This window comes from Saccostrea cucullata, unplaced genomic scaffold, assembly GCF_032062105.1.
Source record: "Saccostrea cucullata isolate Sc308-1 unplaced genomic scaffold, CSIRO_AGI_Scuc_v1 ctg14202, whole genome shotgun sequence".
Lineage (NCBI taxonomy): Eukaryota > Metazoa > Mollusca > Bivalvia > Ostreida > Ostreidae > Saccostrea > Saccostrea cuccullata.
The window spans coordinates 929-16,272 of NW_026919835.1; the positions used below are offsets into that span (position 1 = coordinate 929).

A 15,344-nucleotide genomic window follows, 5' to 3' on the forward strand; every position below is an offset into this window, starting at 1 on the left:
TCATCATATTTGGGATATATTTCTCTTCGGAAAACATATAGCACAATCTTGTCTATCTGAGATTTTTACACATAAACTGCATCTGATATTTTATTGTATAATATATATATAAATTTGGTAGATAGGCAAGCCTGTGCCCTATGTTTTCCGAAAAAAAATGTGCTGTAAAATTGATGAAAATTTGCATGAAATTGAGAAATGACGGAAATTGACCTACATTCTGACCTCACTTTGGCCCCTGTATATTCTAAATCTTAAAACCAATGCTCATTTTGTGGCAGGGGTAACAACAGGTTTTTATGGATAAACTGTTGGATCATTCTGAAAGACAGCAAAACTTGGGGGCCAAATACTGCTGTTACCCTATCTTGTCCTTTAATAAAACCAAAAAGATTATTTTTTCTTTTGCTTACTTATCATAATTATGTAATTCTGTATGTAAATAAAAGTTAATATGATAAAAAAAAAGCCTCTGCTATAAATTTCATTAAGAAAATTTAAAAGTTGTAATATTGTTTTTCATGAACAACAATAACATAAATTAAAGCCACAACAGTTTGATTGATTGTATATTGTTTAACGTCCCTCTCGAATTTTTTTTCACTCATATGGAGACGCCACCACTTGTCGTTTGAGAGCTGCTAATTTTGTCCTATACTCTACACTTAGGGCCATTGAGCAGGGAGGGATCTTTTTTGTGCCAGCACCTACTGCGACACGGGACCTTAGTTTATACGGTCTCCCATCCCACAGTGGGATTTGAACCCGCGACGTAAGGATTGACTCCTTACTTCGCGACTGTAACGCAAAACAGTTTGAAGTATGAAGCGCTGCTTATCTTTTCAGAAATGATTTTTATGTCATATCATGATATGTAGAATTCCAACACAGAGAACATATTTACGTCGAGCTTTTTAAAAATATCAAATCAAAAATACAGAAAAGGGGTCTTGCTTGACAAAACCTTTACTAAATTATTGAGATATCAATACCCCTATGAAGGATGACCAACCACCTCCTAGAACATGCACATCATTATTATTGGTTATTTTTATCCAAATTTCATCATGTTGTACGAGGTCGAGTAAAACTGATTGAGTTCCTGTAGAATACGTTGCATTGTCTCCGCTAAATATATAGGCCACGACGTCTCCGTTTTTTGCTATTTCACATCGGACTTCATGGCCAGCAAGGCTTAGAATGGATGCACTGAAGAGGTATAAACCTGAAACGGGTGCCCGAAATATACCTGTGTTTGGGTCAAACCCATTGCCGGCATTGGTGATGACTTTAAGGAAATGGACAGTACTGTCTATCATCAAATGCATCTGATGATCCGTTGTAACTGCAGTGAATCCGATTCTTTGTGCGGTAGGAGTCGGGGTTATGGTGTTGTCTTTTCCAATCAGTCTTTTTTGTTCACCTAAGAAAAAAGGGGTACGTATTATAAAAAGAAATATATTATACAAGATGATGATAATATCACTTATCATATTTGATAACTTTGATGGTACAGTATTATAATTTATAGTAAAGTGTGATAAATAAAGGTTTTACATGCATCGATATCTGCAAGCATGTTCACGAAGCTATCTTAGGACTATTAAGAACGTCTTAGGAAATGTCCTAGTCTTAAGTATAAAGAACGTCTTAGGAAATGTCAGTTTCTCGAAACTTTCCTAAATTTAGGTTGTTGCCTAAGTTTTTCCTAACTTTAGAACAACATTAAGCTTGTCCTAAGATCATCCCAAGTTTGTTGTGATGCTTTTGATTTTGTACATTGCAAGAATTAGCGACAATTTCTTGCTTCTCAGCAGTCCATGTGTGAGCTGTTGATTTACACGAATAATTAAAAAAGAAATGTTACCAAAAGGCCTCTTCTTTGCAACAAATGTTACAATTTTCGATAGTTTTAATACAGAGATGATATTTCTCGTATTTTCCACCTCATCAAGAAGCACTTGAATATCGCACTTAAAAATTTCATTTTTTTATTACATTATACCCTTTTTCAAGTTACGAAGAATTTAGAACAGTTGTCATTCTAATAATTTATACTTTAATACTTTAAATTATTGGGAGTTCCAATATTCAAGAAAAAATGTTGGCTTCAAATTCTCTGTTTGAACACATTTTTTATGTCCTACAAAAATCAGTTTATTTTTAATCAGTTTATTTATCAAAAAATGACACAGACATTTATAATACTTTACATAGGCGTCGGAAGCAAATTGAAAGTGGGTGGCTAATTCAAAGTGGGACGGGGGAGGAGGGGGGGGCTTAACCAACAGAAAAACTAAACCTCAATTTCTAATGCCTACATTATGTCTATCTTTGCAACAAAAATAAAAGTGGGGGGCTAAGTCCTCCCCCTCCCACCGGTTCCGACGTCTATGCTTTATATCATAATCATCATCAAGGTAGATCAATGAAAGGTTAAAAATATCTATAAAGTATAAATCTTAACCATAATTTGTTTGTTTCAATGCGATTTACAAGCGGTACTAAATATAATTCTAAAAATGCAAACATCAAAATGTACTGAGGTCATATATACATGTAAATTGATTTCCTTTTTTCATTATGTATTTTTTGGCGATAAATGTCTATGAAATATTATATTTATCGATAAATGTTTAAGAAACAAGTGTTCATTGTACGTTAGGAATTGCCCTAACTTAAAATCTTCCTTAGTTAACGTCGAGATACATCTTATAAAATGTCTTAAGTTGATCTTAGAATGTTCCTAACTTTCTTCATAAGTCATACTTTGGAATAATCTTAGGACAAACTTAGGAATGTTTCATGAACATGCTTGCTGATGTCCAAGTAATATATGGAGTACCTTTCAACGAGTGTATCTTCAGATATCAGACGGGCGGGGGGGGGGCTTGTCCCCAGAGTCTGATATCTGAAGATGCACGAGTTGAAAGGTACTCTATATGTTTTGTATCATTCTTCCCAGGAACTGAGTTACCCATGATCTATCACTTTTTACGTTAAAAGCACATAGTTCGACTGTGTTCTCACGCACTGAGTTAGCCACGATCTATCAAAATTTCATCATACAATTTTATCTGACCAATGAAAAAGGAACACGTGTTTCGAAAAGTATAGCGCGCTGCATTTCTTAAACTGTACTGTAGAATTACCTCGCCATTCAAGTCTGAACGCCATGGATGACGGTTGTGATTTTATGCTAATGAAATTCTCGATGCAAACTGAAATTATGAGAGAAAATTCTTCATGTCACTCAATCTTAACACTCGTAAAAATACCAAATGGGCAATTTAAACGTTCAAGGAATACCGCATGGAAAAATATACATTTTTGACCGAGATGTACGGCGATTCTCCAAAATACTGGATGTGTCGATTTGTGTTGGAATTAATAAAACAAGACGGCTTGGAATATTTACCTCATTTCCTGTAAATGTAGTTCATTGTGAGAGCTTTGTTACGCTTCAAGTATATGAGAGTCAAAAATTTCAAAACGCGCTGTGTGATTGAATTTCATTTTGGATTTAAAAATCGACGTGCAAAATTAGTTTTTAGCCGGGCTTATTGCTCAAAGAGCAATTGCCGGCTTATGTGATCCTGTTCAAGGCAGGATGTTGACCCCCTAGTCGCCATTTTAAAGTTACGTGCAAAAATATAGTTCTTACTCTCAACCGCTTTTGAGATAATACAAACGCTAAATAAAGCAACAAAAATAAAACGAAGTTTTATCTATATTAAATAAACATTAGTAGTAATGACTTTGCAAACTTCATAAGTCAAAGAACATAGTTCATTAGCGTACGGATTTTTGATAATCAGTGTTACCGTAGTTCTCTACACATACGAGGTAAAGCAGGAGAGGGAACCAGACTGGCCTGTTAATTTACATTCAGCCGCGGTACCAGATTAATTCTGATTCTGACAAAATCGGACCGTGGTATTAGGATTGAAAAACTCACTGTCAGTGTCTTATCATTTATATTGATAGTTTTAAAATAATTTTTTCATCAGAATATAAACGTGATTCATGTAAGAAATCCATTCTACTCTGTAAATGAGCCCGGCTCTCTGTACTTCTGAGTACTTTGATTGATTTATGTTAGGGAAGGTATTCCTTCACTATGTTTACTAGACTTTGTATTTACTTTTCTCTTATTATTCGGTGAAAGGTCATGGGTCATTTATTAGAATTGTTTCATCATCACCCTAATGTGCTCTATCTTGATAGATCACGGTAAAACCGTTGTTAGATCACAGTTACCCTTGCTGTATCAAAAATGAAAACACAGTGATCTTGAAAGGAAAAACACTGCAACAATGATACAAATAGCCGTAAGGTGTTTTTAATGGTGATACACTTTTTTAAGCGCACGTGGATTTTCGCGCACAAATTAATGTCAGATTCTTCTTTCAATAAAACTGAACATTATCGAACTTCAGTACGAGTCATTGGTTTTGCCAAAATATAATAGCACCAAAAATGACAATACTAATGAAACATGCCAAAGGACAGGATAATTTTAGTATATTTTTTTTTATTTTTTAATGCAGTAAATTGTTACTTTTGAAAACAATAATATTTCTTTTTGCGGTGAAACGTATCTTTTATGATGCTAGATTTCAGAAAGTGACTAAGAAAATTGGCAGCTTTTTAACATGGAAAGCAGTCAAACAGATTTAAAAAATCTTATCATCTTGCACTTTACAGTCACATTAATGTACAGATACATGTAATACATAATTTCCATTAGCTGCACTAGCTCTTTCTGCAGTGTGTCTAGACAAGACAAAGAGATGTTTGAAAATTGAGACATATAAAAACATGCTGTATTTGATGAGAAAACATGAAAAATCATTCGGGAAATATCATAATCTATCAACAAAGAGCCTATCAAAATTTTACCTATAAAATTGGTGATTTTTTTTAAAAGCTAGTAAAACAAATTAACAAAATGAATAAAGTTATAAGCACTTATTAAATACAGCTTGTTGGCTCTTTACAGATTTAGCATTGTACATGCATCAATGTGACATTAATTTATGCGCAAAACCACGTGAGTTTAAAAAGTGCACGGAGGTGTACATGTTAGGTACAAGTCTGTCGTTGTTTTTTCCTCTTGTTGATGTCTACGTGTGCTTTCATCAATTTTCTTTGGTATCAATTCGGATCTCCTCAGCAGAGAATCCTCGAAAATTGGTGCTCAAGGAATATTGATGAAACCAAAGCATTTTATAACTCATTGACGGATTTAGAGGGGACCCAAGGAGCCCAGGCCCCCTTTTGTGTCCAAAAAATGCATAAAACATCTTTTTGGAGCAGCTGTTGGCCTTACCCCGACCCGAATTACTGGTCTGATTCATATTTTTCAAGATTTCTGGATCCGCCAAGGTTACTGAGTATGTACAGTAATAAACATAAAACATACCCTATCCACATCACATTATGTATCAGCCTTCGACTAATCTCAACCCTTTGGTCTTCGGTTCACTGACTTATACTGGTGTCTCTGGCTGATCGACACAGGATGTAATATAGAAAAGTATGTATTCTTCTCTACAACATGAAATTAAAAAAGAAACATCATTTGTACTTACTTTTACCTAAGTAAGTTAAATTCCGAAGTTTTTGATTTTCTAGAAACTTAGTTAGAGCTTTCGATTTGTTTTTGTCGGAACATTGTTTTCCATTGTCCATTTTGTCAACGCGCATCGAAATTTCATTGAGTCCAAGAGTTGTCTTTTGTAACTTTTCACGTATATGAATGTTCTCATTTTTTAAAGATCTGACTTCTTTTTCTGAGTTTTCAAGCGTTTTCTCTGTATTTTTTAAGTTCCGAGCCAGTTTTAGATTAAAACTTTCCAAAGCAGCTAATTTCCTCTCAAATTCAACCAGTTTTTCGTCACAAGCATTTTTAGAATACCCAAATGAAAATTGCACGATAAAAAAGACAAATAGCAACTACATTTCTCAGCTTTGTTTACGTAATGGCATGCAAAGTTTTGAGGCATGAATTTATATGACACAGGTGTTCTATGAAGATAAGAAAGTCTACGTAAATTGTCCAGTAAAATTAATTGCCTGAAAAATGTATGTTAGGATTGTACATTAGTTTTATCAGCTTGGCTAGAGGTCAACTGAACACTATGCTTATCATAAATTGTGTAAGTCGCCCACTTGGCGCAGTGATTTGAGTGTCAGCTATCGCGAAGTAAGGAGTTGAAAAAAATCTCGAGAGGGACGTTAAATAAAAACAAACAAGAAACAATTAATTAAAAAATAAACAACAATGTTAAAAAGTTTCCTGGGAAATGAACTGTTAGTTGGTCATGTGATCAAATCCTGTAAAGCCCGAAGGTCTTCTCAGTAGATTTGATCACTTACCAACTAAAAGTTTATTTCCCGGAGAACTTTTCAACATTTTTTAATTACTTGTATGAACGGGCCTCCGTATTGCTATGTTGTGACGTTGTGACCTAGAAGTTGTTTGGTCTTAAAAGTGCACCTCGCTCCTATATTTGAATGTTTACATTCATGTTTAGCAGTCCAGTTTAGGAAATATCTTACTATAGTGAAAAAACAATGATTGCTGCTGAGAAAAATCTTACTATTTTATAAGTTCTTCATATTTGAAGTCAAAAGCGATGGAATCGCTTGTTTTAGTTTACATAAAATTGTGTGGCAAACTTTAAGATAATTTCCTATACATTCAATTGAAACAACACTTTGTAAAATCACTGGCAAATGATGAATCCTTGTCCAATTTTATAATTTATTTTAAAAATATGTAGCTATCTTTTTTAAAAAGATCATTGCATTTTTAGTAATTTGGAAAAGATAGTTCATCATTTTAAATCGGTTCTAAAATTCAAGATCAATGTTGACTGTATAATTCATTGTATGTGACTTAAAAATTCACGCCGCAATTAAATTACAATATTTTAAAAATATTAATGCTGATCAGATAAATACTATTGTTTTCACCAAACATAATAATTTATAGGATTATCAAGAACTTTGTAATAAAATCTGTGAAGAAAGGTTATCATACCAGTGCTTTTACAAAATGTTGTTTTCAATGAAATATATATAGAAAAAATAAAATTATGATAATTTATTTATCTTAAATTTTGGCACACATCTGTAGCTCCAAAAGATTTTCGGGTTAAAAATGTAAGTGCGATTTTAGGCTATTATAGCATTTAAAACCTTATTCACGCCGAAAGAAAATTTACTGTACATCTTGTGATTGGAAAATATTCATATATATAAATATTCATATTGTTTATTATTTTATTTTCTTCATCGTTTTTAACATAGAAATATATTTCAAAAAAGATACACTGTGACAGAGATATGTAGAAAAAATATAACTTCACTTTGTGATTCGGTCGCCCTATGACCTTTACCCCAAATGAAATTCATACCGAATTGAACATATTTTCTCTTCAATAAGTTCATATAAGAAAGATATTTGCAAATGTAAATATTTTGTGCATATAAAAAAACAAGGTAGGATCACATTTGAAAAACCATCTTATAGGGTGGTATGGGAAGGTCAACCTGGAAAAACGCAACGCACTAAACAAATTTAAGCTGACCCAGAACAGGCCTAGGTGCAGTGTGTTCATAGATGTTTTAAACCCTAAAAAAATAATTAAAGGACGCCCTGTGTAGATCTGGAAAAAAAATATTATAAGACCAACATTGTTTGAATATCAATTTTTCTTTTGCAGCTGCAGGATGTTTTTTGCTTTGATGGAAAGATTCTTCCCATTTCTATCATATAGCTACATCATATCATCTCTGCTAATAGTTTTTCTTGTTGAAAATTGTTTCTCCTCTTTTTAGTGGCCTTAGTCCAAACACCTGTCACCAATCGAGTCAACTTTATTGGTCATTCAGGTGCCCAGAGAACCAAATCCTGTTTATGTTCTTCTTTTAAAAAAACATTAAACGTTACAAAATAGGAACGGATCAAACATGATCAAACAAACTTCCAAAATGTTAGAGGTGGGATCAGGTGCTACATGTATGTAGGAGTGAACATCCACTGCCAACTTGATCGGGAAATAACAGAAATATCTGTAGACAAATCAGTGTGTAAATAATGGCCTATCAATAAGAATGAAAAAAAAATCGGACAACATTTGATTTACTGATAAATTCTCTTTGCTGACAAGGTCGTTGTATTGACCGGTGAACTTACGAAATGGCGACTTTAAACGGGAGTGCTAACATTCTTGTTTAATCAACTTGTTTGTCAATAATTTTTAGAAATTGCTTATAGTAGAGCAAGCTCTCACAAGGCAAATGAGATAAATAAAGTGATGCAGCTGATGAAGGTATACAACGTATTGCTGCATAGTAAAGGGAAGTTGACGGTTGAAAAGTTAAAGCCATCACGTTTACCATAGAGCGTGTTGCTAGAGTTCCATTAACGCATAATATTTTGCACAAACTCTGCTTCATATGAATACAAAATAAGTCTGCTAACGGGATGCAATAAGTAACCAAAGGGAATTCCAATAGATTATTGGAAGACCTGGTCTCTAAAAACAACATAGATATTGTAAATCAGTCACGCATCTTTTTGATGTCAACTTCAGAGTTCTTGTGTTTTAAATAAGAATGTTTTTAAATGATTTTGTGAATGACCAATGATAAGGTAAGTAAATTTACAAGTTCAATTTTTATTATGAAAAGCGGTTGTGAATGATATTTCGAAAAGCCTGGATTTTAATTTATCGTGTGAAATGGTTGTGTTTAAAGTTGAAAGTCGTAAGTTTTTCACAAAAGATAATTATAAGATGTCAGTTTTAGATGTTCTGTTCGAAAACACGGCAGAATGTCAACCAAAATATGGATATTATATTTCATATTTGCCTGAAAAATGTAGCTTGACGGATTTATTCAGGAGGCCAGGATGTTTGAAGCACAACCTGGAAATACTTGATGATTATGAACGGTTTGCTTTCGAAGCTTTTTCTTCATTAAGTAAAACAAGACTCATTAAAAAGTACGATCTGTTTATCTACATGCACAATGCTTTGAAAAAAAAAAACGATTTTATTAGCTTTCTGTAATAAAAGTTTTGTATCCCAAGTGTTATGATATCATATGCAAGGAAAATGAAGTACTGTTTCTAGGAGTACTGTTGCAAAAGTCAACGTATCACAGTCTATTACTGTCTTCATTGTTTTCGAGAGATTTAATTCGAGACAACTGCAAAAATTATCATCAAGATAGGTCTCTTTGGTATATCTTTTACGACAGACAGAGAAAATTCTTATAAGTTTATAAATGACACAAGATTTACGGGTTTTACTGAAAAAGTTGTAACTGTTATAAAAAAGTGCAAACAAGCCAATCTGCTCAAAGCCGCAATGATAGGAGGAAATTTGAATGTGATTCGTTCCTTTGATAAAGGAAATTTACCTGCATTTGATGTAGAACGTGTTGTCCATCCAGCACCATTTATTATTGCAAAGTTAAAGTATATTCTACCAAATATATTTTACCAAATATATTCTACCAAATTTATTTTATTTCAATAATCATGGGTCGTATAAAGATAACCCTAATGCAATACACTATTCTCACCCAAACGTAGCCGAAATGCATTACGCTGTTCTTCCTTTTTTAATAGCTGCCGTGCACTAAGCTGTTTTTGCGAACAAGAAAGACTTAGTTTTGTTCATATTGCCTCTGCAAAGGGATTCTCTTATATTATTGATCTCCTCATTGGAATTGCAAAGACAAATCTAATGGAATGTCGTAATAAATACCTAATAGAACCTAGTCAGCTGGCTTTCTTCTTCAACCACAGCATTCCATATCAAAGGAAGGTTGACATCAAAGCTTATCATCAAAAGGACTTTGCCTCACTTTCATTTAAGATGATAATGGACTTCCATACTTTTGTTTTTTCCAAAACAGTCTGCAGCTGGATATGTTATTAATACTTGCATTAAATTAATAGAAGGTCTCTTAAAAAGATGACATGTTTAACAATATTAGAAAATGACATATATGTCAACTAATAACCGAACTATATACAAAAGATGCTTCCATCATCTACCAAATCTACTCATATAAGAATGTGTCTAAATATAGAGAGCATGGATATAGATATCCATTTAACATCATGGATTACATTCAGAGAATTGAATTAAGAGAAAAATATTACTCTCAAAGAGATAAACTTTTGTTTTTGGAAAACCCTTTGAACATTTATGAGAATATGGCCCGTACCAACCTTGATTAAGGTTCATGTTGGTGTGACCGGTCGACAGGGGATGCTCACTTCTCCGTGGCACCTGATCAAACCTTTTATGTTTTGAAGGTCCGTCTATGCTCTGCTCCTATTTTGTATTGTTTTTGGGATTTTTGATCTTTAATGTCAAGATCTAGTAAATGGAAGGTGCCTACAGATTTTTGAAATTTAAGAAACTAATTCCTTTAATGATGCTTTATAACATTAGCTTGGTCAAAATATGTGTTTCGGGGCTTAATTTGTAGAAAAACAAGATGAAAAACCATATTTTGTACTGTCATTTTCAATGAAAAATTAAGAAAACCAGTATTGAAAATAAGAGTTTTGTCCATATTAGACTAAGGAAATGTATCCAGATTGCCTACAGCTTTTCAGAAAACGGTTATTTGTATGTTTTTAGTCTCTACTTTAAAATAATTCTAAATTTAAGATAGGTATCGGGACTACTTTTCATGTGATTTTAAATTGAATTTCATGAAAATACTTTATTTTCTACATAATTCTATTAGAGCCGTAAAGTACGGGAAAAAGAAAGTTGAAAGTGATTATGACGTCATAATGGATTTAGCACTAAAAATTCATTCTAAAGTCATTTACTAGATCTTGACCTTAATACTGTTTGTTATCTCCATATGTTTTATCTAGAATATTCCATATTATGGAAAATGGACTTTGGCTTATGCTCAGAACGTATTTCTGAAAAGTTGTAGCTAGGGATACAACATTGTATTTGTACTTGCATGATATATTAAGGCTTTATGGTTTTATTCCATCGTGATCTTTATGTTTTGATGATCACACATGATCGAATCTCGCCATTGTAAAGTGATTCTTATCATGTTTGAATGTAGGTGTACTTTATCATATTTTTTTCACCATGTGAATCTGAGAAAGCTTTATTAAGATGATGGTGAGGTCAACAAGCAGTCTTCACCAACTTGTAAAATAAGTGTAATATATCACCTGAATGCAGGGATAAACTGTATACAGGGAAATTTTCGCCCCCGTTTTAGTTTCGCCCCTTTCGCCCTCTTCTTGATTGGGCGAATTTAAAACGGGACGAATTCAAATTAAACAGTACAATTTCTTAAACAGAGCTATGACAGGGCGAATTTAAAACGGGGCAAAATTGTTTTCAAGTGCACAAGGGCGAAAATAACACGGGGCGAAAATAACCCTGTATACAGTATACAATCCCACAGAGTAAATCATAGTTCTAGATTCTCATTTACGCTCAAGTGATCACCAATGGATCTATTCTTTTTATATTTGAGTTATCCATTTTCTGTTGACTAATCATTCTAATACATGCCTTGAGGAAAGCCACAATTTTATTTTAATATTTGCTAATTCTGTTAGTATGATGATATTTTAATTATCATCTTGAAAAGCCCAAGAGAGATTTTTTTTTATGTGAGATCAATGCAATGTAGGTGTACATAAATTCTAAATGATTCCCAGAACAGTTCTTTTTAATTTGTTTTTTCAATGCATTACGTTCGCCTTTTTTAACAAATATTTTTTGACTTGTAGATTGTTTTCATGTTTAATTTTTATGAATAAATGTAAGTAATAATATCTGATCTATTGTTGCATGTTGAAATTGCTATTATAATAATTGTGATATTGTGAAGAAACTTAACAGTATCTACATATTGAACATCTGAACCAGAACTCTCAAGCGTCTTCTTCATCACCATCAACTATTAATAATTCTGCTAGAAACGTACTCACCTTGGGTGAGGATATAGTTAATAGTAAGGACATTAAATTACTTTTAATTCTAATTGGTTCCTTATTTGAGGAATCCCAATTTTTCAACCGCTGCCGTCCTTATTTTATAAATATAATGAATTCGGTGAAAGATTACGTATTTATAACACAGTAGAAGACTTACAACTCTGTCTGAAACGAATAAAAGTATCAGATGTTTTCATGAAAAAAAAAACAATTGAGGGACAAAAATGAACAAAGATATAGACAGATCATAGAGAGATCTCCACGTCCTTCAATGTACGATTTTAATGTACTGATCGCAATTGACAAAGCAAACAAAACAATTATCTTCGTAAGGCGCATTATTTTAATCGTATTTTAGATCTTGAGTAACTGGAATTTATTGCAGAAAGGGGTCTTTTACCTTATACTAGTATCTCCTTTTCTTAGGAAGACATTCTTTAGAATCTTATTTCAGTTTTAAATAATCCTGATCTCCCCAAACAACCGAAATTAATTTGAATTACCAAGACTATTTTTATTTAATTATCTTAATAAAAATCCTTCCAAACAAAGATGCATAAGTGGTGATGACAAAAAAAAATTCAGGAGTACTTTACAACAAAGTATTCAAGTGGTGGAGTAAATAAGATGTGGATACATATAATCAATGAATATATAGTTAATTTTAAATCTCAAAATTTTATAAATAGTATCAATAAGTAAATCTTTGAAATGCTATACAATTATCCTTAACCATTTAGTTAAATCAAAATTTTTTGCACGCCATATATGGTGTTCCCTCTCCCCTCCATGAAGAAATGAAATAAAATTTGCATCGACCTTGTGGATTACTAAGTCAGTATATTCTCACTATGAGAGTCATGTTATACAATGTACAACCAAACGAACAAGTTCTTTTTTTAGTTTTATCAATTCCAATATGTTAGTCTGGTGATTTGAATAAAGGGTTAAAGGTCTCCGTTAATGTGAATTTACATATTTTTGTAAGGATCGGTATAATGAAATCCCCAACACCAACAAGAAAATAAAAAAAAATTATCATCTTATCTTAATTTACTCATGTATCGTTTTGTATTTCTTAGCTATGAGTTATGATATACGATTCATTTTTATTCAAATTGTGCAACTCTTCATCTTCAGTGGATGGATCGACATGTAATTTCATCCAGAGACGTCACAGAGTCCATTGGAATACTTCCGGTACAGCGAGAAGACCAACCATCCTTTTCGTTACATCCCATGACACATGAAGCGTTTACACTGCTAAGAGGGTAGGTATTCTGTATAGTCCTCTGTAGGATTATTGTCGCCGGTGGGTAGCCGGAAGTTGAACACGTGATCTCGTAGAAATCGTTCTTTTTTGGATTTTATGATAACCATTCGCTTAGATGACACTTCACCTTCAATCATATATAATACATATTCATCAAAAAATCAAAAGAGAAATTACAGCAATGAATTTTTATAATGACTAAGACCTGTTAAACTATAGATTCTTTCTTATATCCCAGCACACTATATGGAAGCACTTCACTGGATGAACCTGCACCCTTCAGTCGACTGAGTGGTTACTGAATGTTTACTGAGTGGTTACTGAATAGCAGAGCTCCGCCAATGAGTTACATTTTGGCTGGTTTTTCAGTTACCGTTTAGTTAATTGAATGGTACAGTGTAAATCATGTAAAATCATCATTTGATTTTTTAACTCTGGACATAGGATATCTGTCTAGATCATACGTGTCTTTTGGTACAGTGTTATTTGAATTAATGATATCCCAGTCATTTATGATAATTATTTACATGCAATTCTAAAAATATTTTTAAATTTCAGAAACCTTACTTTCATATTTGATGTTCACTTGACTGCTCAATTTTTCTGTCGCAGCAGGACTATACAGAGTGAAAAAATAATAACCGTTCCCCTCACATTTAATTGGGTCTCCGTGAAATTTAACTGCAGCTGAGGACTTGTAAACTTCAATCTTCCAACGTCCTACGCGGAAGACATTTGGTTCAAGTGTAATTTTTATTACAGTTACATCTTTTGTTTGATTTAAGTCAATTATTGGCATGAATTCTAAGCTCACTACCGAATTGTTTAAAGGTATATCACTTGGATAGACACATATGATTTCTATGGTGGAATTTAATATCAGCTTCTGAGACTTTGGGTTTAGTTCGCAAGCTAAACGACACATGATAAAATATGAGAGAACAGTTATACTGCATAAAATTTGAATTTCTGATACTTTTTATATTCATAATATTTTCAAAAGTTGATTTTAAAAATAAGATTAGCTAATGATTAGAATATTTTACTTACCAAAAATTCCACCTACATTAGAAAAATATTATGTACATCATTGAAGCTACATGTACGAGGGCCGTTCAAAAATTACGCGGACTGTGCTATTATTTACTCTTACAGACGTCATATAGTTATGAAATTTCACAGAGAGATGTATCTTAAAGATTCCAATAAATTTTTGGCAAAATATTTTTATTTTAAAAAGATTCTACGAAAATTATAGGTAAGTTGCTATCGCTGATGGAGATGTACGGAGCACGACAAAAAATTTGAAGCAAAAGCATACGGCATACGGATATTTTTCGACAGTTTTCTCAGATGTATCTTTTAATTGTTGTACTTTTATGTATTTAGATTTCTGACATGATTATTGAAGTACTAACAGAAATACATGTATAGTGATTTTTCTCCGATGCGATTCCCGTGAAAACGACTGTGAAAATGACGTCTCCTGAATTGACGGCGCACCACACTTTTGTCAAATTACGTGTAGTAAACTAGAGTATTTGTGACATTTGTCTACAAATAGCAAAATGAAATTTTAAACCGTTAGACCTCTGTAAAAAAGCTACACAGGAGGACGAGAAGAAGATTAATGACGAAAACTTTATCCGGACCGTGAAGAACGTTTATGAGAGTGACCAATGCCACACTGTATCTCATAAATACCTGCAGTTTTTGGTTTTAAAACCAAAAAAGAATATTCTTTACTTGTTTAATAGATTTTAAGCTTGACAAGAAATGGTGTTTGGATGTTGAGTAGATAAGGTAACTCAAACTGTACAGGTACTCTTGGGAAAATGTTGAGAAAATGAATTCAAAGCTCTATCACATATTTTTTTTTTATAATGCCTGTGACGTCGAAGGTTTTGCTGCTCCTGATATGTCCTGATAAATCACTCAAAATTCATACCAATTTACAACATTTTGATAGGAAATTGTGAAGACAATATAAGTAAAGATTCTTTTATATTATTTGTGACATTTTGCCCGATTATATCGTCAAATAATTTTTCAGTGCAA

At 32.8% G+C, this 15,344-nt stretch overlaps 2 protein-coding genes across 2 annotated transcripts; both read right to left on the minus strand.

The window, feature by feature from the left end:
• Positions 1-954: 954 nt before the first annotated feature.
• On the minus strand, positions 955-5,975 carry LOC134238897 (cerebellin-2-like). Its single transcript, XM_062721018.1, has 2 exons — positions 5,595-5,975; positions 955-1,423 (listed from the first exon to the last, which is right to left on the minus strand). Exons 1-2 carry the CDS (start codon positions 5,707-5,709, stop codon positions 975-977), a joined length of 564 nt encoding a protein of 187 aa, XP_062577002.1. The 5' UTR covers positions 5,710-5,975; the 3' UTR covers positions 955-974.
• Positions 5,976-12,975: 7,000 nt separating this feature from the next.
• Positions 12,976-14,237, minus strand: LOC134238904 (uncharacterized). The gene is made up of 2 exons (XM_062721028.1): positions 13,854-14,237; positions 12,976-13,413 (listed from the first exon to the last, which is right to left on the minus strand). The coding sequence occupies exons 1-2, from the start codon at positions 14,209-14,211 to the stop codon at positions 13,277-13,279; spliced, it is 495 nt and encodes a 164-aa protein (XP_062577012.1). The 5' UTR covers positions 14,212-14,237; the 3' UTR covers positions 12,976-13,276.
• Between the last annotated feature and the right edge of the window lie 1,107 nt (positions 14,238-15,344).

Excerpts from the sequence above, each read along its gene's own strand:
- LOC134238897 (XM_062721018.1), bottom strand. The coding sequence starts at position 5,709 with ATGCGCGTTGACAAAATGGACAATGGAAAACAATGTTCCGACAAAAAC. Across the intron at positions 1,424-5,594 it reads TTTAACTTACTTAGGTAAAA|GTGAACAAAAAAGACTGATT; the intron begins GTAAGTACAAAT and ends CTTTTTTCTTAG.
- LOC134238904 (XM_062721028.1), bottom strand. The coding sequence starts at position 14,211 with ATGTGTCGTTTAGCTTGCGAACTAAACCCAAAGTCTCAGAAGCTGATA. Across the intron at positions 13,414-13,853 it reads AGTGAACATCAAATATGAAA|GTGAAGTGTCATCTAAGCGA; the intron begins GTAAGGTTTCTG and ends ATATGATTGAAG.